Below are 24462 nucleotides of genomic sequence, written 5' to 3'. Positions count from 1 at the left end.
ACGGCGTCTCTCATAATCATATAGTGGTTTTGGGACGTTAAACCCCACATATCAATCAATCTAAGTTTTTATGTAGTTATTTTCGACGTGACCATCGTTGTAAGATCGTGATAGTTTTAGATGGACACATGGGGATAACACAAGTAAATACAGCAAAAAATGGTGGTAATGTTAACCAGAACAAGTATCTGGTTTGCGACACTGCATGCGCTGCACTGGAGGGACCAAGAGGTGGGGGGGGGGGGGTCTTGAAGAAAAGGACTATGAAGATAAAGAAAGGAAAGCGAGAAAAGGGTACAGAGGACGCGCGTAGTCACTGCTGTTGTTTGCAGCGGCGGGTGAAGCTTGTCAGTGCTACAGTGCTGTACGCAGGTTTGCTGTTCGCAAAAGCGTAGCAGCTTGCGCCGGGAACATGTTCAGTCACACCTACAGTATTCTGCTCTCAGAACTCGTCAGTTGACCGTGTGTGGTTTCCTGAAGTAGTACGGGGACGGCTTTCAGCTCTCCCATAGTACAGTATCAAGTACTGTAAATCGTTAAACTTTTTTTCTAAAAACCATGTTCGTGCATGTGGCCGTGTAAATGCTCGGAACACAACACTATTACGTGAAACAAAAAAAGCTGTTCGTTTTCAGTAGCGTTGCGACATGCGTATGATGCCTGTATGTGATCGCGTCCGTTCCAGAAAGCCTGCTGTTTTGCTAGGAAGCACTCCATTATAGACGACGCGTTCTTCGTAGGACTCGCGGTGGTTGCAGTTCCCCTGCCTCCGCGCACCGATGGCGCTTCCGCAGGTTGGTAAAGGAGGTGCGGGCCTCTGCTCAACGTGACATAACGGGCGGCGTTGTCTGCTTCAGCCCCCTTCCACCTTCATCGCCCAAGCCACCCCTCTTTCGGGATCCCGGCTCTTTGTCAAGGTCGAGCCAGATTTTCCCAAGCTTCTTCTACATGCGCGTCCGCTACCTCGGAAAGGAAGAAGCCCCTGTCCTCCCTTTGCCTTCGTGTGTTGTCGGAAATTCGCTCGCCATATTCGCGATGGAAAGGGGGGGCTGCGACTGCCGCCGCCTTTTTTTCTGGGTCAATCCTTTTCTCCGTCGTCCGACCTTCGTCGGAGTGAAAAAGAGGTCGGACCTTGAATGAACCTGAGAGAAGGCACCCCTCTCTTGCTCACGAAGGGGAAAAATCGGGCAAGGCCGAGGTTTAAGCCTTCTTCTCCGCTTCGTCGGCCGGGGTCGCGGAGTGGAATCGGAGGATAGGATGCCCTTGTAAACAAGACCCCTCTTCGCGAACTGGCGCAGCGTCCCTCCGCACAAGCGGACTTTTTGGTACGGGGTCGAATGTCTTTATGCTCAGAGCTTCCGAACTCGCTGGTTTGAATTCCGTATGGCTCTTCCGTCGATCGCAGCGCTGGCGGATCCCCTGATGAGGAGGGTAACGAGATAAGTTGTTTTTATAACCGTTGTATAGTGATTGCCTGTGGCGTCCGTTGTTCTTATTTTAGTCCCTGAGTGACGTGACTGGCCGGTCACGCATGACGGACGACTGGCCGGAAGTCCGCAATGCCGTCACCGGAAGGGGAGCGCCATTTCCTGCTTCGGAGAACGCTATACACCGAGCGCTCGCCGATCTCGGCAAGCAGGTTCCGGTGTCACGCACTGTTGCCATCGCACCAGAGTTGCCGGCTCCGGGCCGTGCAGGAGGCCCGCTCTTAAGGCCCCAGTTGTCTCTGTGAGAGAACGACATGGTGTTTTGGCGCAAGAAACGAATCCGCACGAATACCCCCCTCTCTCACGTTTTCCTGCCATCTAGTGGCGAGACGGTGTCCATCCCAGCTCGGCGGAAATTAGGCGATGCCAGTTCTGTCTTGTGCGCCCGAAAGCGGTCACCCGCTATCTTATGTGGGAGCCCGTGCTCCCTCCCTCAAAGATTAAAGACTTCCATTTCCGGTTTTGTTCGGAGGATATCTGTGGTTCCCTTATGCCCCAATGGTTGGAACGTCGATTATTTAGCTTCCATCTGTTCTTCTATTTCGCAGTGTCCGTTTGATGAGAATAAGGGATGCGCCGAGCGAAAACCGTCGTGTATGGATTCGGAGCGGCGCTGACCTTTGTCCTTGGTCGCGTCGGCTTTTCCGGTGACGCGCTGGTACTCTTCCGCGGTACAAAGGGCGTGGTGCCTTCCTCGGGGCGATCGCAGAGCGAAAAGGGAGGGCGAATTCGTGGAATCGGTAGACAGGGCATGCGCGTAGCCGCCCTGGCGCAAGTGTCAATGCCCATATATCGATCGGGGGAGTTCCCCGGTTGCCAGGGCTTTCCCGTTGCCACCGACGCTGGCTGTTTCCGCGGCTGGCCTGCACTCCCCCGCCCGTTTGGACTGACGACTCATTGTCTAATCAAACGAGCAGTGAGCAACGAAACATATCTCCGATTTTCGCGACAGAAACGTGCTCCTATAGCGTGAATGCACGGCTGCAGGCGATGCCACGTAGAAGGAAACCATACGGCAAAGTTGTCGTTTTGTTTGTCCGCTTGACGCGTTTGTAGCTGCGCACACTTTTCCGGGTCGACCGAACGAGGCCTCGACCGCTTGGCCGTCTCGACGGTTTCGCTGACAGCCGCACGGACTGGACGGAAGCTTTGTCAGGCAGCCTTCTCTAGCGCCTGTCTTGCGTTGCGCTCGCCGTATTGAGGCCAAACTGCCCGCTTCGCAGTGAACAGAAGGAAGGGGACAAGTCTTCCAAGGTAGCCGACAATCTGGCCTATACCTGTGGAACGAACAAAACAGGCTTTCTGTCCAGTAGAGAGCAGCACGGCTATCGGGAAGTACTGACGTTCATTTGATTGTGACGAATTTACGGAAGTCATAATGGCTTCTTTACGGGGAGTCCCATCTTCGTTATTTCTCCCCGTCTACCGAAAGCAGTGTAGCGCGTGAGGGGATCGCACTGATCCGTTGTGTTTTTGTTGCGTGCACCTGCGAGAAATATCAGCCAACAACAACGCGCGCTTGTGTTTCTCGCACCATTGTGACTTGGCGTTGGCCCGCCTTCCCGGGCGTTGGGGAGAGGCCCGGAGGCGAGCAGCTTGCGAGGAGGCGGCGCGGCGTAGCGTAGGTGCGCGTCGACTGCGTCAGCGGCGGCGCGCGACTCATCGGGGCGAAACAGGAAGTTTTGAGCGGCTGTTTTCGTTGTCGGCGCACCGGGAAGCGTGCGTGTTCCAAGGACAGCGTGCGCTTCCCTGATGACCGCGGCTCCGAGCCAGGGCTTGATGCTGCCTCTGCCGCCAGAATCGCGAGACATCCTGCGTCGTAGCGAAGCCTTGAGCAGCGGCGATCAGATTCGAGCTCGCGGGAGAATATTATATATCTGGAACGGTGAACATGTTCGTTCCGTTTGTATCTAATCTCTGTTTACCTCCTCTCTGTGGAGCGCCCCCCGATAGTAGGGTGTCGGTTGTCGTAGGGAAAAAGAACCGGGTCCATTCTACACAAAGCGACAGGCTGTCTAAAATCTAGCAACGCAGTGAACGAAAGCATTACCACTAGCTGTGGTTAATGTAACGTATACGCGTTTGGAGAGGCTGGTGTGTCAAGATATTCGTTGACAACTCGCTTGCCGCGCGAATTTTGGCGCAAATGAAGCTTGGAAACGGTGTGGGGGATCGAGATCCTCTACTAAAAGTACAATACGGAAGTAGTGTCTGGCACGCCAACGCATCACAACGTGTAAAGAGAATCAGGTGAGGGCTTTTGTGATAAGGAGCACGTTGAATACTGTCGCTCGGGTTACGGTGGAACAGCCCTAAAGAGGCAGCACAAAACTTGCGCGTCTGCCATCGAGTTCTGTGTAAGGACCCCTGTTTTCACTCGGGATGTAAGTACGTTGGTAGTCCGTCATTGCGACGCGAACGCGCAAGTTCCGCCTGCTGCGTGAAGCTGCCTTCCCCGAGTGTGGAGGAGGCGACTGGGTACCGGCGATAAGGGCGCAAGCGCGTTGTCGTAAACAGGAACCGCGTCGCCTCCCGCTTTTCGCGGAACCCGCGCGTAGCGCTCGAGTGGCCCCGTCGGACACCCAAGGTTTTTCCGCCATGCACGCGGAGCTCGGCAAGCGGGAAATAGGAAAAGCCCAAATTTAGACGGCGACGCGGCAACAAACATGCGTACGTGCCAGGCCAACAGTCGACGACGGACAACACTGTGCCACAACGCCTGTCGGCCGCCGGGTACCAATGCACCCGCTGGAGCCTATCGTTATGCGGAAACCGCTTCGTGTTTCTCGTTACGCAGACGTCTTGCTTGCTTTGTAAGCAGGCTCGCTTAGTGACGCGAGAAGAAACCATTTCCGGCGATTGCGGGGCATGCTGATATCTACTAACGTACCCTGTAATCGCCCGCGCTTCCTGTAGTCACTATCACGGTCGCATTTCGTCGCAGCGCTGTCGTGTTTCGAGAGGGTAAAGGCGTCGTCACGATCTAATCCTTTGACAACAGAGGTTTTAGCAGTTTATTTTTTATTTATTTTTTTTGTGGTGAATGATAACTGCAGAAAATCGAAGCGTGGCGTTGATGCTCGAAACTGATGGTTTATATTCAATGGAGGAAGAAACATTTAGGGGGTGCGACTCCGCTTCTCGAGACGACCTGATAACTGCACATTGCCGCAGGCCCAAATCTTATTGGCGGCGTCTAGCGCTTGAAAAGGGAATTGTCGCTGTTTCAGTTTCTGAGCAAAACCAGTCGTGCGCCTAGCTCACGTTCCTATAAGTGGTTATATCTGAAGAAAAGTGCCGACACGTGATTGCCTACCCTTACGAGGACATCTCAACAGGTCGGAACAGGGATTGAGTATGGGGAATTTAACGTATAGAAAGTATAAGATAGGAGAAGAGGGAAGAAAACTGCAGTCACGGAGCGTGTTCGGATGCGCTCGGCTAGTAGCGTTGCCTTTTATATTTTTTTTTCGTGGTTATGGCTTTGCGACACAAGGCACCGCCAACTGAAATGTCTGTCGGAGCATGTTATTGTTGTATTTTATGTGACGTTACCTGGACGCCTGTTCTAACGGGAGTTTCACCTCCTAAGAATGTTTATTTTGAAGAGACAACCTAATCCAGCGCAGCGCGCTTGGCAAGCTACGATTTAATTCGCCTGCATTGATATATAAGAGATGAGCCGCTATAAGCTCGACACAGAGGGAGCAGGAACTAGCGCGCGGTAGAGCCGACATTCCAGTTCGAAATCGGCGCAGGAAAAAAATCGTTGCGGCCCTCCGGCGCAAGCCGGAAGAGCGCTGTAGGCGCGCGCGCCATAGGAGGGGTTGCCTCCGCCGCGCGGAAGAGCGGACCTTGGGCGCGAGCGTTCACCCGGTCACGTGATGCACGCCTTGACCTCGATTTGCGCCCGGAGAGCAGCACGCCTCCCTGCCTCCGCGCTTTTTTTCTCTCCTCCTCGCTCTCCCAGCGCAGTTGTGCGCCGCTCTCTCTGCCAGTCAGCGGCTTGCCTCCTTTCCTTCCTCCGCGGTAGGTTTCCTTTCTCCATCGGCCACTGTGACACGGGGGCTTTTGTTTCGTCACGTAGCCAACTCGTCGAGGAATGTTTGATGCGCTGCCTGCCTCACGTCGCCGGAAATGGTTTCTTCTCGCGCGCGCACCTCATATCCCGGTAATAACTGACGTGTGCGATGCGCGCAGTGTCCGTTGCCGCGGGCGACACGAAAAGCTCCACGCCGCGGCAATCTTTTTCGGAACGAGGCCGGAGTGTGCCGCACGCGGCAACTTCTCTGCCGCACCGTGTTGTGCGGTGGGCTGGCGGCGGCACTTTGGGCCAGGCATCTGGGTCACGCCTGTCGGCGGAACTGGGTCTGCTCTCGCCGGCGCGGAAGAGTCCCGGGGCCTTTTTTTGTTCGTATTTAGCCCTTCACGTCGACGGAGAAATGTGGGACGGTCGCGTAGCACCGCGTCCACTTACGGACCGCTGTATCTTTAGGTTATCGAGCCACACGTTTAGATACTGGACTGGGAATCCCTTTGCAATAGGACCCGATTTCAGGATAAGGGCGGATAACACCGGTTTGGTCTCAGCGTTGTTTAGATGCATGCGGCAAAAGCAGCTGTGTTGTCTATTCTATGGATCAGCACATTTCACGTGCAGGTTATTTCAACACAATGTACATCCAGAGTAATATTCATCGCCATATAACATCAAACATCAGCTCCTCTCCTGCCCTCGAAAATCAACTAACGTGTATCAGTTGCAGAGCACAGCAATGCAAGCTACCAGGCAATTGCGCATTGTCCGGTCGGAATGGGACAGCCGTTACCTCAGCGTTACGACGCGGTCGTGGAGACGACGGCAGCAAAGGTGGTGTGCCTCTGGATATGTGGAGAGAGGGGGAGGTGTCGGCTACTTTCCCTGTCGCCCCCCCCCCCCCCCCCCGTTCGCCGCCTCCGGGTGAGAAGGGGGGCCTGCCTCCTCGGCGGCAGCGCATCTAGGTCATGGCTCGCTGGCGCTGCCGCAAACTCCGCAGTGGCGGCGGTACTCGTTCGGCTTCCCGAAAGTAGGCCCCCCTCTTGCCTGCCTCTCCGACGTCCGCCTCCTTTTTTGTTTCCGGCTCCAAATTGGGGCCAAGTTCGGCGGCGGGCTCAACCGTCGTCTTCTTTGCGTTCGTCTTTTCTGCAGCGCGCGTGTTGCGCCACATTTTTTGTTTCTCCTTCCGCGCTCTCTCGGCGGCCTCCTTGTGACGTCCGCGCCGTGGCGTGGCCAAAAGCATCGCCACGTTGGCTGGTTCACTTACGCTACAAACACTTTGAAGCAACTCTCTTTGATCAGCTGCAGTCGACCTGGTTTCACGACCAAAACAGGTGGTTCCCGTGTTATGGTACGGGCTATGATTGTGCTAAGGCTGGTGGCGTATGCCGATGTCCAATCGTGCAGAGAATGGCGCTTTGCCGCTCTTGACGCCGTAACGATATGTGATATAAAAAGTGTCGTAGTTCTGTATTGCTATGCGCTTATCCGCACTCACAATATGGTTGGCACGTCGAATCACGGATCCGTTGTATCCTGCCGGAAACAAGAACGTTGCGAAAAGCTTCGAATGGCGTTGCCACGAAGGGTACCGCTGTTATTGCTGCTTACCCTAGGTGGCATATAAAACACGTTCGGCGATGTGTTTTGCGCTGGCTAGGAGTGTCGCTATTCTTGAAACGTTTTGTGCAGCTTATCGAAATGCTCTACATGAAATTGCCAACGTTTGTATATAATAAATAAGGTTGTTGTCATTGCGGGACATTCCTAGATGGCCCTTAGTACACGCAGGAATAATTTTGGTCGCGAGAGACAGGAGTGTAATGCATGGCTTAAGCGGATAATTAGGTTCGCCGCACGCAGCTGAGCATTGATGACGCACTTGGAACGCGACTTCCGCTATATATTACGTGCGATCGCGTAAGCGCCGCATTTGCAGAGTTTTTTTCCAAGGGCATCCATAAATATCGCGGTTTGTTCTTTCCCCACATTTCAGCGTCGCGTCTTCGCGATTGTCGGCTTTCCACAGAAGCAGCGTCCGCACGTAAAATGCAGCGCGGCAACAGGTGCAGCCGAGGAGATGCGGAAGCCTCTCCGCTCGTCTCTGTGGGATCATGCGGTGCGACCGGCTTCAAATTCATGAATAGACTTGACTGCGAGGGCGGAGCTGCGAATGCTTTGTTGCAGCTGTTTTCACAAGTGCGTCGACCGTGCTTATGCAACGCAGTGGAGAGGGATCTCTGAAGAGCGGCGAGGCTTCGTTGCTGTGCAACGCTTTGTACCAGCTGAAGTAGTAGTAGTAGTAGTTGGATGTTCAAACTATTTCACGGTGGCTGTGTCACGCTAGTACATTTGAACGTGTTTACAATAGAACGTCTGTTTAAACGAATACTTCCTTACCCACTGCCTGTATTCGCGTGTGTCCCGGTATTCGGCCTTTTACAACGAAGTGATCCATGTAACGAAGTCTTTTGAGGGTCCACAGTAGTTCACTTACAAGGCGCTTGATTACTCTCAAAACACGCGCGTTTCAGCCAAGTGTTGGTATATTAAGTGCTGCCGAGTCTCATAGAGCGAGCGGAATAAAGACCAGAATATGATTTATGTACGCATAACTGTCGCATTGCTTCCTAGTGATGTCGTACGCATCTCTTCTGGGCTCTAGAAGTCTCATACTAACGGCGGCCGATAGAAACACTGGCACGTTTTGGTAGGGTCGTGTTTGTAGGCGCCTGCGGCACAGCCGCAGCTTCAGTAACGGCGTCCCGTCACTGGGTCAGCAGGTGTCGCCGCCGCTATCGGCGTGGCGGAAGTCTGCTGCGCCGCTGCCGCCCGTCCGGGATGGAGCGATTCGCGCGCCGTCCGCGACGCGGCGCTTTTCAAGGTCTCGCTGGCCGAGTTCGAAGACCCCGGCGCCCAGAATACCCCGGCTGTCCTTGATTCTGCGTCACGGAAGTGCGCCGTTTCCACCCTCCCCCACTTGGCGACCGCCGCGCTTTTCCTTTCTCTTAACGTCGCCCCCTCCTCTCCGTTTCCCGCTCGCCCACTGCCGCAGAGCACGCGCGCTGCTGCTTTCTCCGGCCGCCGCTTACGCAATTTCGAGGAGACGACTCCGGTCCGCCCGCCCCGTTTGTCCAGCGTGTGTTTTCAAAAACCTGGAATAATCCCGTTTGGAAGAAGCCCCCTTCATTAAGCTGCGCGCCCTCTTGCCGACTCTATTGATGAGCGGCCTCTGAAATCGTGGGGGTAGATGGCGACGATTTCACTCGCCCTCTCAACTCCTCGTATCCTTGGCGCGTACACAACAAACATCCGCGTTCTGCGATATCACCCAACGCGGCGCTTCCAACTGTGCGAGGGTCGCCCCCCCCATCCCCGTTTCTGCGTATCAGGCGTACCGATCCCCCTCTGCGAGATAGTTGGAAAGCTCTCGGAGCCGTGAATCGGACAAAAAAGAAACGGTCTCGCTTCTCGTCTCGCTTTCCTTTTCACTAGAATACCGCAAGTTGTTCAACAGCGACGGAACGTGATGAGACGATGTCAAGATAATGAGTGCCGCGGTTACGAGTAGTTCGCCATCGATTTATGCGAGGCGCGTATTAGTGACGTGAGAGCGCGCGCTTAACTGGCTGATTTACGCGCCACGTGTAAAAAAAAAGGCTTTGCCTGCTGCTGCTGTTCGCGAGTGTTTCCCGTGTTCCGAAGCGTTGTTAACCACTCACTGCATGCCGGTGCTTTTCTTTCGCTTATTTTTTTTTTCTTTCCCTTTCCGACAGATATGGCTGCAATAGTGGAATGCGTCTGCGACACAAAACCTGCTGTCGTTCTAGAACGCTTCGAGTATTTACGGCGGTTTTTTTTTTTTTTCCTCTCAAATGCGGGGGTTCACGTTCATGTGCAGTAGCAAGCACTTTACGTCGGCGACGACGTTTTAGCGCATTCTTCAGTCGTGGGGACTTACTTGCTGATAGGAGTTGGGTTATGTCTTTGTTTGCCATTTCAGAATGATTACATCGTAATAAACGTCAGAAGATAAATGAATGAAACGGGGTGTGTTGTCTTAAGTAGCACACTCCAATCGCCACGTTAAAGAACCCCAGGTGGTCTAAATTTCCGGAGCCCTCCAAGCTACGGCGTCTCTCGTAGTCGTATGGTGGTTTTGGGACGTTAAGCCCCACATATCAATCAATATTAATCAATCACTCCAATCGCGACGCTAGGTGACAAAAAATGTTCAGTTTTCGTCCTTATCGTTTCTGTCCTAATTCAAAAGTCAGTTGGACAACACTTTTCGGTGAACCATCCACTGTTGCAACCCAGTGAAAGTTCACTTTACAACATAGTCCAACAACTTTAGCTAACTACGTTATATAGCTTGTTATAGCTTCGATATTTTTACTTGATGCGAAGCATGTACGTTTCACACTCGCTTAACATACGTATGCACGATATATATTCAGAGCTGTGTTGATAGCACACCTGTTCAAACACTTGCATGTACTGTGACAGAAACTCCGTAGTGAGAACGACAGGACATGCCTGCCGTTTTGTTGTATATATACTATATAGGTGTTACTTGGTAAAATATGTGTGCCGCTCCTAAAGGTCTCTTCTTTTTTGTTGTGTGCAGTGGACACTAGCCCCCAGGATGTTCGGCCCAGCCTGCTGTCTCGCTGCGAACGCACCCTCCAACGGTGTAGCCCGGGTAGAGATTCGAAGACGCTGCTGCAAAACATTCTCCAGCACCAGCAGCCGACTTACTCGGCGCTGTCCACCCTGTGCAACCCGGCTGTTTCGTGCAGCAGCTCAGGTGCGCGTTCTTCTTTCTTTGCAGTCGAAATACGCTTACATCTCCGAAGGGAGAGAACTAACCATATGGCTGGATAACTAGCTCATCCATAAATAAGGGTAATTTTCACCCCAACACAGCCCCTATATGTTTCTTCCGTACCGCTACAAGTTCTACATTTCAGGGCTAACGCAAGTGTCTTAATTTACGGTTGTTTTATTAGTCTGGATGTCAAGTTGTAAATAGTCAGGTCACTTTACGAACTCGGCCTGACCAAAATTTTTGCCAACAATCACTTAAGTTAGCATTACAAAGGGAGAGTGGTCTGTATATAGCGAAGCCCCCTTCGGAGCCCATCCACAAAAACTTATTTCAATAAGGTTTCCCCCTCTGTGTTGCATTGACGGCGAGCGCGATATCATCTTCGTGTCACTTTGGTGCAGAGTATAATCAACAAAAGAATCATCGCGCGTGCAGATCATGCATAGGTCATCACTGACGGACGCAAACCCCATTTTTCTCTCTCTCTCTTCAGGCTCCCTTCCCCCAAGTCCTGCCGACAGCGGAGTGTCGGACGTGGACAGCAGCAGCGGAACGCTCAGCAACGACGAGTCCAAGGCACGGTTACAAAGCACCCCTGGTGAGTTTACTCAATTCTCCTTGTTATGGTTAACGACACAGTATTTCACGTTGCGCGTGGTAGAGAGAACGGCTGTCTCAACGACCGGAGGTTCTAGTCGAGCCCCCAAGCGGGGCGTAGGCCACAATAAAAGTGAACAGTTCGCCTCTTGTGGACGTGCCGCTAACGACCTTTCAGTTAGCTCGGAACCAAATGGGTTATAACATCTGAAACGTGCGGTTATCTCGTTGATATAGCTTAGTTAGTACTGACGCATCAGCTTAGCATTATCCATACTGGAGCCACCATAGACTGATCGTGAAGGTATATGCTAAGCTACTACCATCGTGTCTTTTATTCGTTTTTTAATGGCTTGGTTGTCATATGTAGGGTGCCCCGAGCATGATTTGATTAATCGCAATCAACCTTTTTTTCTCTCTCTCGTTTTAGTTCCGCCTCCGTTGACTCCTGAATCTCCAAGCCCGAGCGGATTGGGCTACATCCCCCCGTACTGCCAGACAGGCGTTACACCTCACGTATCTCAGCACTACAGCAACCGGCCTCCAACAAGTAAGTAATCTCCTTCAGATCACTGTACCTCTGTGCACATAAGCTGTCGTGGTGAACGCGACGTTTGCAACAAGCATCCACTTGTCCCAAGTTACCTGTCTTCTGCGTGCATTCCGTCGCTACACTCGTAGCTCCTCAGTCGTACAAGCAGGTGTCGTGCGGGTGACAGTTTCGTGCATTACCTGCGGCCACCTTGCGGCGTGGGCGTGCTGTACGCTGCAGCTGACCCAATTAGAAGGAGGCGCCCATACAGGGAAGACGCGCGCCAGAGCCGAGAGCGTTTCCCGTTACGAAACAGGGCGTAAGAGCCGGCCGTGTCTACACGCCAGGCCCTGGAAAGTGTGTCACGGGGCGACCTGACGATTCAACTGGGTCACGGCGCGGTTTTCTTTTTCGAGCGGGCCGCCGCATCTTGCGGCCCCGGCGAGCCGAAAACGAAGCCGCAACGACGGCGACCTTGGTTACGCTAAGGCCAAAAAAATACGCTGCCGACGTGGAGCGCCTTTCAGCTCGCCAACGTAGCGTCATCGCCCTCCCCCCCCCCCCCCCCCCCCCTCCAGCCGCGTCCTGAACCATTGACATGCAGCTGCACTGGATCAGCGCTTACTGTATAGGGTATAACTTGGCACGTTGTCGGTCTATGTAGTGGTGGACGATGGTTCTAAGCATTAAAGCTCATTCACACCAGCGACTTTACAACGGTCGCGCGGCCATTCGCGATGGGAGACCTAAAAGTGACTCAAGGCGACCGATGTTAAGGCTTGCGTGCGACTTGTAGTCGTCGCCACGCAGCATTCACGTCTGCTCGTGTATGTCTCGCACTGCCCCGTGAAATGTTACTGCGCACGTGATTGGGTCAGTGGTTTGCGGCTGAAAGATACAGCAGCGAGCGCCGAAGCCAAAGCAGTCGCTTTGTGACCAAAGCGGCCATTTGAGACTCGGTCGCACGACCGGTGCCAGTCGCAATGTGGCATTTAACCACTTGGGGATGCGTATTGAGGATGTTGGCGAGTTCTGAAAGGTTTTTAGCTGCGAGCTAACCAGTAGAGGACCACGAAGCCCCAACGGTAGCCTTACACCGAGGAAATATGGCGGGATGGGAGTGGTGAAGGTAGCCTAACCGCTAAGGAACGGAAGCCTGACAGTAAGTACGTAACACCGCGTGGAACGACGTCATATTCGCGGCACGCGTATTTCACAGCGCGCTTTAAAAAACAACGCTATATTTTATGGTTGAAGAACGTTAAGCTAGGTTTCCCGTTTTCGACCGTTAACGGCGAATGGAATTGAATGCTGCGAAAATATGACTGCGCATTCGTATCTGTATGATTGTATGGAACCAGGGTACGTGTTTACAGTAGATCGTACACAGTGGCGTTGCCGGCGAGCGGGATGCTGAATCGGGTCGAGTTTCCTAAATCCGCAGACGTTTCGAGTGTGTTCTCCCTAGTTTCGCACGCAGACACTATCAGGTAGGAAAACATAACAATAAAAAAAAAATGCAGGGAGATAGAAGGCACCGTTTCGAGAGGCGCATAAAATGGTGCCGTTCAAGGAGAATGCACGGGAAAGGGGAGGGTGTGCGGTTGTCGCGAAGCCAGTGTTCCGCTCCACTCTACGTGGACGCTCTGCTTTTGTGGTGACCCCCAAGCGGGCCACGGTTGCGGTCCGCGCCCTTGTTTGGCCCCTGCGCTCTTTTCAAGGTCAAGCTCAGCTGTTGCGCCCTGGGAGGAAGCGGAACTTGGCTTTCCCCCCCCTGCAGGGCCACGAGTCTGATGGGCGGTGGTGCACGGAAGGGGAGCCGAACTCCGCCGCCCCTCCCAAGAAGCTATGCAGGAAGGAGGGAGCAGCCCCCGTCCTACTGAGCGAAAGAAAAGTAGGCCTAACCAGTGTGTGTGTATCCGGGTTGCCACCGTTCCCCGCTCCTTCTTCCCAAGTCGGGGCTTCTCGGCAGTTTAAAAAGCAACCAAAAGGGTGGCAAAAGTTGTCCAGGGAGCCACCGGCGGCACTCCTGACTAGTCCACCTTTTCTTTTTCTCGTACGCATTCACCGCTTCCCCCCCTGGTTCTCTGCCGGTCGGCTTTCGTCAGGCAGAGATCTATTGAGGAGAACGGAACTTGGGTGTTACGAACGCATACGTAAGAGTAGGCGATAAAAGAAACACGCATGTGGCGCTGCGGGAACCGCTTCTATTGTGTAATTGCCACTGGAGCGGTATCCGCCGCCCCGTGCAAAGAAACTTCGTACGCGAAATCGAGAGATTGAGTACGGTCGGTAGTCGTCAGCTTTAAAGCTGAGGCGAGAGTTGCGTAAAGGACAAGGAATGAACGAATTTCTCTTAACTTTCCTTTTCGGACGGCCTTTTGTACGCCCATGGGAAGCCAACCGTTGGCGCCGAGAGTGGCTATGCGAAGAAAAAGGAATATAGTGAATGGGAGCGCACTCGTCCCGAAGTGACCCACTGGGTCGTTTTCTAGAGCAGGCGTCGTCGGGCTGTTACGTAAGAGACGCCTTTGTGGGATCGCTCGCAGGGCACCTGTCTTATGAAACGATCGGCCAATGTCTGTTCCGGTTGAATAGCCTATATTTGGACGCGTTCTTAGTACCGTCCAATGAAAGGACAGGTGTAGGCGTGCTGTTTCTGGCATTTTATTTTTCTCATCAGCAATGCCCCCCCCCCCCCCAAAAAAAAAAAACTGCAGTCATTCCTGGTACGAGTTGCTGGCCACTTTCGTGAAAGAATGTGTAACTGGACCACTCGAAACGTCGTGCGAGGGTGGCGGGCCTGAAAAGTTCTTGCGGTGGTCAACAGGAAACCCGCCACTTCCGCGATTGTCTCTACTTGTAAAGGGAGCGTGTGTTAACTTTGTTAAACCTTTTCGAGGGCCTAGCGCGCGACAGAAGGGCCGCGCCAGAGCGGGGCGTTGCAGAGATTGCAGCTGATAGCGTGTCTGTTTGCCTTCCGGCTTCCTCGCTCGCAGTGGTGCTCGAAGTCCACTACGGCCGGCCGTATCCGCCGGCGTTGCTATATGCTCGCGCGTGCCTTCACTTGGCACCGAGTTTTGTGTTCCAAGTCTTCTTCGCGGCGGCGCCAGAAAACAAGCGCATTCGAGTCGGTGACGACTGTCTAGTATCTGTCAGCTGTGGCGGGGCATCCGCCATGGCAACATAGCACGTAGGGTGTCGCGTTGCTAAGTTCCGACTGATAGCCCGCCATGGCGGCCGCATTATGAGGGGGGCGTCATGCTATGAAGACCCGTGTGCTCAGGTTTAGGTGCGCTTTAAAAGAACCACAGGTGGTCAAAATTTAAATCCTCCCCCTCCTTCCTGGTAGACGTGCCTCGTAATCACGTGGTGGTTTTGGCGCGTTAAAGATCCCGCAATTATATTATAGAGAGTTACAATGAGATTGGCAAAACTATGCGTTTGTCACCACCGTGCACGAATCGCACGCCAAGCTTTTTGGGTACCCTCGTTAAGGGACGAAAGTTAGCGTACCTGCGCAACGAACGCTATTTTTGCGTATCTTGATTCAACTCCCTTGGCATCGCCGGGATGACACCGCGCGGTAGTGGAGAGGAAGTCTGGTGGCGGCGAGGAAGGGGTGCCTGCAAGTGGCGAGGGAGCGGACGTTGTTACATGGCGCGCAGGCGATCATCTCGATTGGCAGAGGAACACGTGACGGAAACGGTCGCCCACCAACGGGCGCAGGTGAAGAAGGCTTCGCCGGGTGTGGCGCTCTTGGGCTGACCTTGGCGCGAGCCGGAGTCGTTGAACCGGCGGCTCCGCGTTTCCTTTTTTTGGGCTCCCCTTTCCTCCTCCGCTCGCCTTGCTGGCGACGCGAGCGCCGGAAAGCCGTCGCGCGGCTGGAAAAATAAAAAGCGGGCGAAAGTGCTCCCGTTCTCTGGGGCTCACTTCGCCAGCGCATCGGGCGAGCATACCATGACGCGTGGGCATATTTTTCTTTGCGCAATGGCGCCTGCTTGCTTTCGACTCCCCTTGTTTTCCGGTTGCGGAAACCTAGCAGCGCAATCTCTGCGGTACATTGGGGGTAGTAAAGTAGACTGACGCAACTCTTCTTCTGCCCCCCGAAGTTGCCGATCGTCGTGACGCAAAAAAAAGCAGGAAGTCGTTTTCCCGGTATGTGTATATGGATTACGTGCACGCGCCCCAGCGTTGTTGCTAGAGGGAGGCGAACATTAGCTGGAAGCGACCATCGAGGGGGGGGACTCTTTCTTCTCAACGCGGCAAACCAGTCTTGTCACTCTGGGCCTTCCCGGAGATCGGGCGGAAATTGAAGTTATGTGTAGCCCCTCTCGAGCTGGATGGGGGACCAGCTCGCCCAGCCGGCTTCCTCTTTCTGAAAGACGAGGCGGCGGTATTTTTTTTCTCCCCCCCCCTCCCCCCTCCCTGCATGGGCGTTTCTCAGGCCTCAAGGTTAGCGGGTCAGTGGCACCAGGGAGGAAAAAGCGAAGACGGGGAAAGCGTACAGCCCTCCCTCCATTCTCCACTGTGCCAGCAGGCACAAATGGGGCGCCTTCTTCGGGGTCCGCTACGCTTGTTCCGTCGATCGCCGCCGCTCTTTCAGGCAGGGAAAGGAGATGATCTTTGTGTCGGCATATCCTCCTTCCCGCTGTGGTGTGGGACATCGATGAATAGGATATATATATACTTCTGTGCCGTAAGTGTGGTGAGACCAGTTCCCGCTGGTTGCGTAACGTGTCAGCCTCGTAACTGGACATCACTTCCGCCCGATGTGCGACCCCTGGGGGCGTGACGCATGGCGGTGTACTTTAATATAAACGGGGTATCAATATCCGTCGTACTCTAGTGAAAATATGAGCAATAACTTTGAGTACTTTACATGTCCCTCAATACTTTTCGGGGCGAGTTGCTTTATATGGAGCAAGGAAGTGCCAACGCGAGCAGACGCCCACAAGGCAACCAACACGTACACACAAGGGCTGTCCGTTACTGAGATAATTGTCGCTGCGCAGTGTAGTGCGATTAGAAGGCAAGTAGCGTGGCTCCCATCAGACGAAGAGCTCACATTTTGTAGTAGTTGTAGAACTGTTTTGTTGTGAGGCTGTTCAATGTTTGTACTTGACAAAAAAAGAAAATCGAAGTAGCCCCGAGCATTCAGCGTCCACGAGAACGCGTTTTAATGTACGAAATGGCCCGTCGCAAAGCGGTTTGTCAGCGTGATTGCTGTATGGTCCCTAGAATACTGGCAACATATTTTAGGGACCATAATTGCTGCGAGCCCCTGCGTTTTCTTGTGGCGAAGGAAGGTGAAGCCGGAACACGTGAACGGCAGGCAGCACTGCCTGCCATGTTTCGAAAACAGGGCAAGTCGCTACGCGATGGAGGAGGTACTCTTGAAAGAGAGCCAACGACAGAAGCCGCGTAGGCCGAAGAGCAGCAGTAAGCGGCCAGCAGAGCCTGCTTTCAAACGCAGTATTAAAGAGAGAAATAAAAAAGACACTCCTGCTGTCTGCCATTGTGCGAGCTCTTCCGGCGAGCTGACGTCATCGGCGTTCTCCCCCTCTACACCTGCACTGCCGGAGTCAACACACCTTTCAAGGTTAACCGGAGCTGGCGCGCTTCGGACGTACAGCGCCGCTGTGTGGAGGCGCTTGGAAACGTAGTTGCCGTCGGGCGCTCGTCTGTCGTCTGCTACGCTTCGTGTCGCCGAGTTGGCGTGGCTAAGCGGACTCGTACAGTACTATTCGGGATTTTCCGAGTACTTGTAGATTGCGAAGTTATCGCCTGAAAAGTTGGCCGTTCTTGAGGTGCGCAAAATCATTTCGGGCGATGCTGATTCTTTAACTAACAAAAGTCCTAGCCTGGAAGGTTATTGGTTTAGTTGAAATGAATACGAGTGCCCCTGTCTCTATCAGGACGTTGTTTACGGTTTCTTTCGCACGTTCTCTCCTTCCTCTAGCTCCTCCTTTTCGCAAACTCCCGGCCCGTTTTTCTTTCACTCTCGCTTTCAAGCGGTCTCCCTGTCTGTCGCGTTTTGTGCGCAGGAAACTCTTTGATTTCCTTTTGAAGACGCGCCGGAATTCTGCTCTTGGTACCGGCAGTGCTTTTACGCCGCGAGAGGCCCCGTCTCACCCCCTCCCCTCTTCCTGGGGCTGGCTGGCTGTCTGGTTGCCCAAAGCGTTGCATGGCAACCCGGGCCTTTGAACCCTGCGCGCTCGATTCGGAACGGGGTTACTATGGCAACAGAGCCACGCAGCCCCGGGGACAATTCCGCCGGAAGCGTCCGCCACGTATCGCTTTGGCTGCGTGCTTTCCTCTCCTTTTCACCTCCTCCCATATGGGAGTACGGGGGCGGTGTCGGAGCCGTCGCCGAAGCCCTCGCTAACGGAGCTCTAATGCACGCCGCCTTGGAGCTCCCTTCTTTGATCTGGGCCAGTATGTTTGTCACTAGATGTACCCCAAGTACTTTGTCTAGCAATTGAAAAATACTTCTCGTATAAAAAAAAATAGCTTTGAGCAACAGTAACAGCATTCTGACCAAGCCAGCTTGTCCTCTGGGTGGGCTACCATGTAGAGAAACTAGGCACACTCACTCTTGTTGTTCTAACGAACAAGTCAAGTCCTTGAAAATGTGACGCAGCTTATGTGTCCTGCTACTTCGTTTTCTTCTTCTTTTTTTTCGATCTGTACACTTGGAAGTTTTTACCACTCATATTGAAAAGCCACTAATAAAATAAATCTACCTCTGAAGAATCGCAGTACTTGAGTACATTTTAAAAAATGAAGTGATTCCAGGGTACCACTACCATAATCTTAAAGGGGTAAACATTTTGCATCATATAAACAATGGCAAAGGCATGTAGGCCTTTGCCAATCACAAGCATGACACCGGACTTTGGGGAATAGATAATTGTGCTCAGGTGACTGTATAACACAATCTCGCGACTCATCATCGGTTGCTGTTCACGTGGCATATTCTCGTTTATTACGAAATTTGGTCAGAAAAATTAAGTTTGTGCTCTTTGCTTGCCAGCAGTTGCCGAACTGCAGCACATGTTCCCACCACAAGCTCACTACCGGCCGGGAGGCTCTCTTGGCTCCGTGGTGCCTCACGGTGGTAGCACCCAGGCCAGCTACCTTGAGGCAGCAGCACTCAAGAGCCCAAGCCACACCCTCGCCTACCCCACACCTCTGGCTCAGCACCAGGGCCTGCCTCTGACCCTGACCCAGTGTGGGAGCTTGCTTCATCCACCAGGCATCCCCACCCCAGTGATCGCTCATACACCCAGCGAAGACATGGGATACTTTGTTGAGGACCTCTCTTTCCAGCCACCCACCAAAAAGAAAGGTGAATAGTGCTTGTTTTCCAACATCTCCCTCTGCCTTCATCATTTTCCACTGCATGCTTTGTGGGTTGCTATTGCGTGGTGATGCCTTCAACTTTTTTAACAAAGTTTTCGTATTTTTCACCTCTCAATCATGCATTGGTTACACAAGTGAAATAAGCTTCACTATAACAGCACTAAGTGGAGGTAACATTTATCACTTAAATGTAGACAACTGGATCACAGTTATAGAAGCAGATTTTTGTTACCTTAATTGTTACTTAATTGTGAACTGTTTGCACGTATCAGTATTCCAACTTTTGCATGTTACTGGTGCATGCCTTGTTCTAAAGAGCTTCTTAACGACTTCGCAGTCTAGGTCCAGCATATCAGTCTTAAGATGCCCAGCAAATTACACTTGGGTGTGCTCTGATCTTTGTTGGGGTTTTCTGTGGCTAAGGTGACTGAGACAAGTTTGTGCTCGCCTGGTGCAGGAAGGAAACCAAAAGCAATGCTGCACGATGCAGGGGGCCCTCTGAGTGGCCTGGCTTCCTCTTCGTCCTCGTCGTCTCTGAAACAGCAACGCAAAAGCCGGGAGGGATCGACCACGTACCTGTGGGAGTTCCTGTTGAAGCTGCTTCAAGATCGTGACTACTGCCCCCGCTACATCAAGTGGACCCACCGTGAGAAGGGTGTCTTCAAGCTGGTTGACTCCAAGGCTGTCTCCCGCCTTTGGGGCCTGCACAAGAACAAGCCCGACATGAACTACGAGACCATGGGACGGGCGCTCAGGTTAGTAGCCATTGCACGGTGGCAAGGGGAGGCAAACTGCATGAATTCAAAGATAAAGCACATTTAACCTATCATCTTGGCTTGCTAAGCTTATAGCTACATACGAGTAGTATACTAACTAGGTTTCTTAGGGTTGCATGCTATGGACCAGCATTATCAGAGCTTCGTATAAAAATGATATATGCCCTAGGCACTCGGTTTCAGCTGTGTACCACTACCATCATGTGGGTAGTCTTTAGCTACACTGAGAACTTCTGTTGTTCTTTATGCCAGCCCATAGTACACTGTGTTGCTGCAGAGTCTTGACCATGGCCAATACTGTTCTTCTACAGGTACTACTACCAACGTGGCATCCTGGCCAAGGTGGATGGACAGCGTTTGGTCTACCAGTTTGTCGATGTACCCAAAGACATTGTGGAGATCGACTGCTCGGGGGCGTGACTGGGTGGCAACAACACCCTGCAACTGCAGAATCTGGGACCCCATACTACGTGTCTGTGATGAGGAGAGTCTCTGCCGGCAACCCCCTCTCCACAAGATAAAACAACCCCTCCCTTCCTGGCCCAAACCTGCTGGAGCGGGATTCCGGTGCAAAAGAAGAGAACATCAGTGCGGGAGTGGAGGCCACTCCATGATGACAGAGACAATGGACGCTATTATGTTACAAGTGAGAGTGGTTTCGCCGCGTTTCGTGCCCACAGAACCCGCCCCAACGACCACAAGTCCCAAATGGTGCTGCAAGCCTTTCGAATAGCTGTTGCTTGGAACTTTGTATTGGCCTTGGCAGTCACTATTTATGTGCGTTCTTGATCGGGGCTGCTGGCTTTGCCTGTGGAGGAAGGAGTACCTGTACTTTTATTTTTTTTTTTTTTCGGATGCGACATCCACTGACTGGCGGCCTACTGGTGGACAGGAATCCATGTTTCAAAGATATCATAAAGCTATTATCGACAGAGTGGTACATAGAGATACTATATAAGAGATATACTACCTATCACAGTTCTATGTGGACACAGAATGGTGTTTTCCTTGTAGGTGCAGACATCAGCAAGAAGAGCTTCTTTTACCAGGGATGAGAGATGGAGATATAGGCCACGATTGTCTGTCATTAGAGCTGTCAGTTTAGTCGGACCTTTTCCAAGGCTTCGACAGGCGTGCTTTGACAAATGTGTGTCAGCGCTTCATCTGAAACGCTGCACAATGTGATCACACAAAACAGCCTAGCTATAAATTCCTTTCTCGGTCTACCTTTGGAAAAAAAAGGACACAATTAGAGACCTGGCAACATATTGATTATACTGTACGCTCATTGCGTCACCACCAAAACGTGGCAGCTCCAATGCTAGTAGTGCACGAATAGTGTGCCTGCAATTTTTACAAGTGTGCACTAGAAGGGATTCCCTAGCCATGACATTCTTACGATGTTCAGATTGTGTTGCTGATGGGAGCACTCTTAGCAGTCACTGGGCAGAACAAAAAGCACCTGGCACCAGAGGAATCACTGTGTTTGTTGTCGTTCCTCAGAAGGCCCGAGTTCACCATGTCTGCGCCTGGAACAGCATTGTGTCCCGTGATCCCCTTGTTGTGCAGATCTTTCTGGGTGTGTCCTTTGTTCATTTCCTGCTACACTTCGTTGTCGTGTTAGGTGCCTGGCCACTGCTGGCTGACCAGTATGGTGTTGTGTTACAAGGAAATCAAAATTCTAACGATTGGCGTCTCGCTAACCTATTCCACTGCGTCGATTTGCACGGACGGGCAGTGGAGGGCCAAAAAAGAAACAGAACCTAATTCAGAAAAGTAGCAGTATATAGCAAAGCTGCAACATGCATGTTTGTTGAAGGTGCTGCGTACAGACCTCAGTGTTTTGGACACGCCGTCACATGCCGTCCCCCGATTGCTGGATACAATCCTAAGCCTTCGGAAGAAAAGGTGGAAAGTGCTTTGAAGTGAAGTGCCGACAGGAAAGTGCTTGAGACTCTTTTTGAAGTGAAGGTCTCTGTGTGAGAATGTTGTTGAGTTTGAGGACGAGTCTGTTGCAGAGTTTATACGAAGAGTGCATAAAGCAAATAAATTCTAGTAGCGACCACTTTACACAAACCACATTGTACATAAGCTCAGAATTAATTGCACATGCCTCCTTTACGAGTGCACAGGGTGGTATTGGGCCCAATGTGGCAGAGGACTGGAATTATTGGAGCTAAAAAAGCTTTTATTTTTATTTCTTTTAAATGTGTAACTGCTTTGGGAGACCAACAGCTTTTATGAGACTACGTTTTCCCACCAGCCTTCAGTGAATTTTAGCCCAGTCTTTCTGGCTTCAAAAGCTAATAATTTCTCAAAACTTGCTTAACGGCAGGCCATCTAAATTAAGCTTGAAAACCTATAAGGTTGAATTAGTGGATGTCTTGGCAAGTTCAGGTGTTGACCTCAAAGAAAAACCAGTGTCCTCGTCACATTGTTGGGACCGCTATGGCGGCTCAGGGGTGGCCAGAAAACACCGAATGATCCTTCCAGTTTACATTATTGTACATATTAGCCAATGGCATCAGAACATAAGACAATGTGAACCAATGCTGTTCTATACAGTTGTGTGCACTGTGTATCTCAAGTCACAAAAAAAAACAGCATTTTCATTTCGGTTTACTTAATTGAAAGACGTCCTACAGGAGAAGCATCGGGAGAGACACTTCAGATAAGTGTGTGCTTCATAAGGATGTGTTTTTCTTTTAGCTTCATCTTCGCAAAAATGAATAGATACCTGTACATCTTGGGGGTCTTTTCTGTTTTGGTAACATTGCTTCACCTGTGTCCCCCCCCCCCCCCCCCCCCGTTTTTCTCGGCTCCCCTTCCTACATCCTTTTTTTTTTTTCTTTTGCTCCATGCATTGTATAAACATGCGACATCAGTTTTGGCATACGTCACCTCTCCCCCAAGCGGGCAGAGACGTGGAAGTACACTTGTGAGATTCCATGCTTTAAAAATATATTTTCATGTGTTGTGCTTTGTACATACCTATGTCCTAATAAATTTAATGTACTACTTTGGGAAAAATGGCTTTTTTGTTTTTCTCACACCCCAAAAGGCACGCGGGACATCACTCACCCGTGGATGAAGGGCCCTTGTGGCATATTCCTTAAAGGGACACTAAAGTCAACTATTAAGTTGACGTTGATTGTTGAAATGGTGGTTCAAAAACCTTGTAGTGTTACTTTTGTGCCAAGGAAGGGCCTATTTTGAAATAAAATCATGTTTTAGTGGTCTGCATCGATTATCACACTTCAAATCACCCGCCTCAAAAAGTGGACTGACCGAACCAACTCATGTCACTGTTGCCATGCATAACGTTGCCCGGCTTTACTGCGCTAGTAGCAGCAGACCGAAAGCAGCGGGAGCGACAGCAGCAACAGCCATTGATCAATTTCCCTCCATTGGCTCCGAGATCGCAGATGCTTTTGTTTCAACTGTGCCCCGCTAGATGGCACCACCTGGATGGCACCACCAACTGTGCCCCGCTAACGGGCACGCGCCATTTTCACCCTTTTTGTCGTCTAATTACTCTTCTGCTTCGCTACCAGAGGCGCTGTGCCGATTTGTCCGGCGAATGATGAACTTCGTGGGCGTGAGAACGGATACAGCGAGAAATACGAAAAAAAAAAGGAATTGAAGGAAAGAGAAGTTCTTGGCAAAACAAGACGTTAGCGTCGAGGCGAGGTTCGAAACAGCGCGCACATGATCCGAAAGCAGTGCCCTATCCACTTCGTTATCCAGATATCAAGGAGGTTGGAAAGGGCAGTGATAGTGAGGAGGAAAAGGACGGTGGGAGAACGAGTACAGAGAAAGAAAAATAGAGAGAGACGGAGAGAGGAGAAAAACCAAGATCTAGAGGACGAGAGTCCAACCACATACCGAAAGAAATATGAAAGGAAAGTATGAGAGAAAAATGCAGAAGGCGAGAGACCGAATACATGGAGGTAGAGATAAGAAACAATAATATAGAAAAAAGAGAAAGCCAAAAAAATTTAAGAGCTGAGAGCAAAAGTCAGACAGAGAGAGAAAGCTCGGAAGCGAGAGACAGACAACAGAGGGAGAGAAATAATCTGAGAAAGGCATAAAAAAATTGAAGGCGAGATGCCGATTATCCAGAAAAACAAAGAGAAAGAGAAAGAAAAATTCAGAACGACTGAGAAAGAGACAGCCAGAGAGAGGAAGAAATACAAAGAAACACACAAAAAAATAAGTTAGAAGGAAAAAGAAGGAAGCATAGAATTCGTGGGGTAGAAAAACTATCATCTTCATGAACGGGTGTCCACACTCCTCGTTACCTTCAACTTTCTCCTCTTTTTCACTTCTACTTCGCTCAAAAAGTGCGCCAATTCGTCCACGGGGTTGGAGAATGAGTACAGGGAGAGGTAGAAAGAAGTATACGCAGACCAGAGAGAAATGAAAGAAACGGAAAAAGATAGAAGAGAACGACTACACAGAGAGAGACCAACATTGAAAGAAGAAGAAAACAGAGAGAAGGAACTAGAAGAAAAGACAAAAGAAGATAAAGGAAGGGGAGCCAAGATACTGTTTACTTGTGCTCACAGTGGTCCCCCTCATATGCTACAATCGTTGATAGGAGGTGTATGACTGGCGCTGATGGGGGCGACTACCTCTCCCCCTCTAGATACGCCACTGTGTGACACAGCCTTGCACGACTTTCAGTGCAAGCTGAGCTAATTTATCTTTTAGATGCGGAGCATCTTATACTCGCGCCTTGTAGTGCGCCGTCCGCGCCGTCCGCACCGCTTCTCGAACATTCGACAGCTGACGCGCGCGCATGCGCCGTCGCGCCGTCGCCCACTCTTCCACCATCT

General features: G+C 51.6%; 1 protein-coding gene across 9 annotated transcripts in view; it reads left to right on the top strand.

The window, feature by feature from the left end:
• The window catches only part of LOC119170029 (uncharacterized), a 246270-nt gene extending 225706 nt beyond the window's left edge, over nt 1-20564 (top strand). For 8 of the 9 annotated variants that reach the window (XM_075880943.1, XM_075880925.1, XM_075880932.1 and 5 more), the window contains 6 exons: nt 10154-10333; nt 10848-10952; nt 11382-11501; nt 18520-18834; nt 19306-19603; nt 19936-20564. In XM_075880943.1, coding sequence (XP_075737058.1) covers nt 10154-10333; nt 10848-10952; nt 11382-11501; nt 18520-18834; nt 19306-19603; nt 19936-20044 — 1127 coding nt within the window. In that variant the 3' untranslated portion in view covers nt 20045-20564. The remainder of the gene's footprint in view (nt 1-10153; nt 10334-10847; nt 10953-11381; nt 11502-18519; nt 18835-19305; nt 19604-19935) is intronic. The other variant, XM_075880971.1, reaches the window with a different exon arrangement.
• The last annotated feature ends 3898 nt before the right edge of the window (nt 20565-24462 follow it).

The sequence above is a fragment of the Rhipicephalus microplus genome, chromosome 2, assembly GCF_043290135.1.
Source record: "Rhipicephalus microplus isolate Deutch F79 chromosome 2, USDA_Rmic, whole genome shotgun sequence".
In the NCBI taxonomy this organism is placed as follows: domain Eukaryota; kingdom Metazoa; phylum Arthropoda; class Arachnida; order Ixodida; family Ixodidae; genus Rhipicephalus; species Rhipicephalus microplus.
This window is presented reverse-complemented; position numbering and strand designations above follow the sequence as displayed.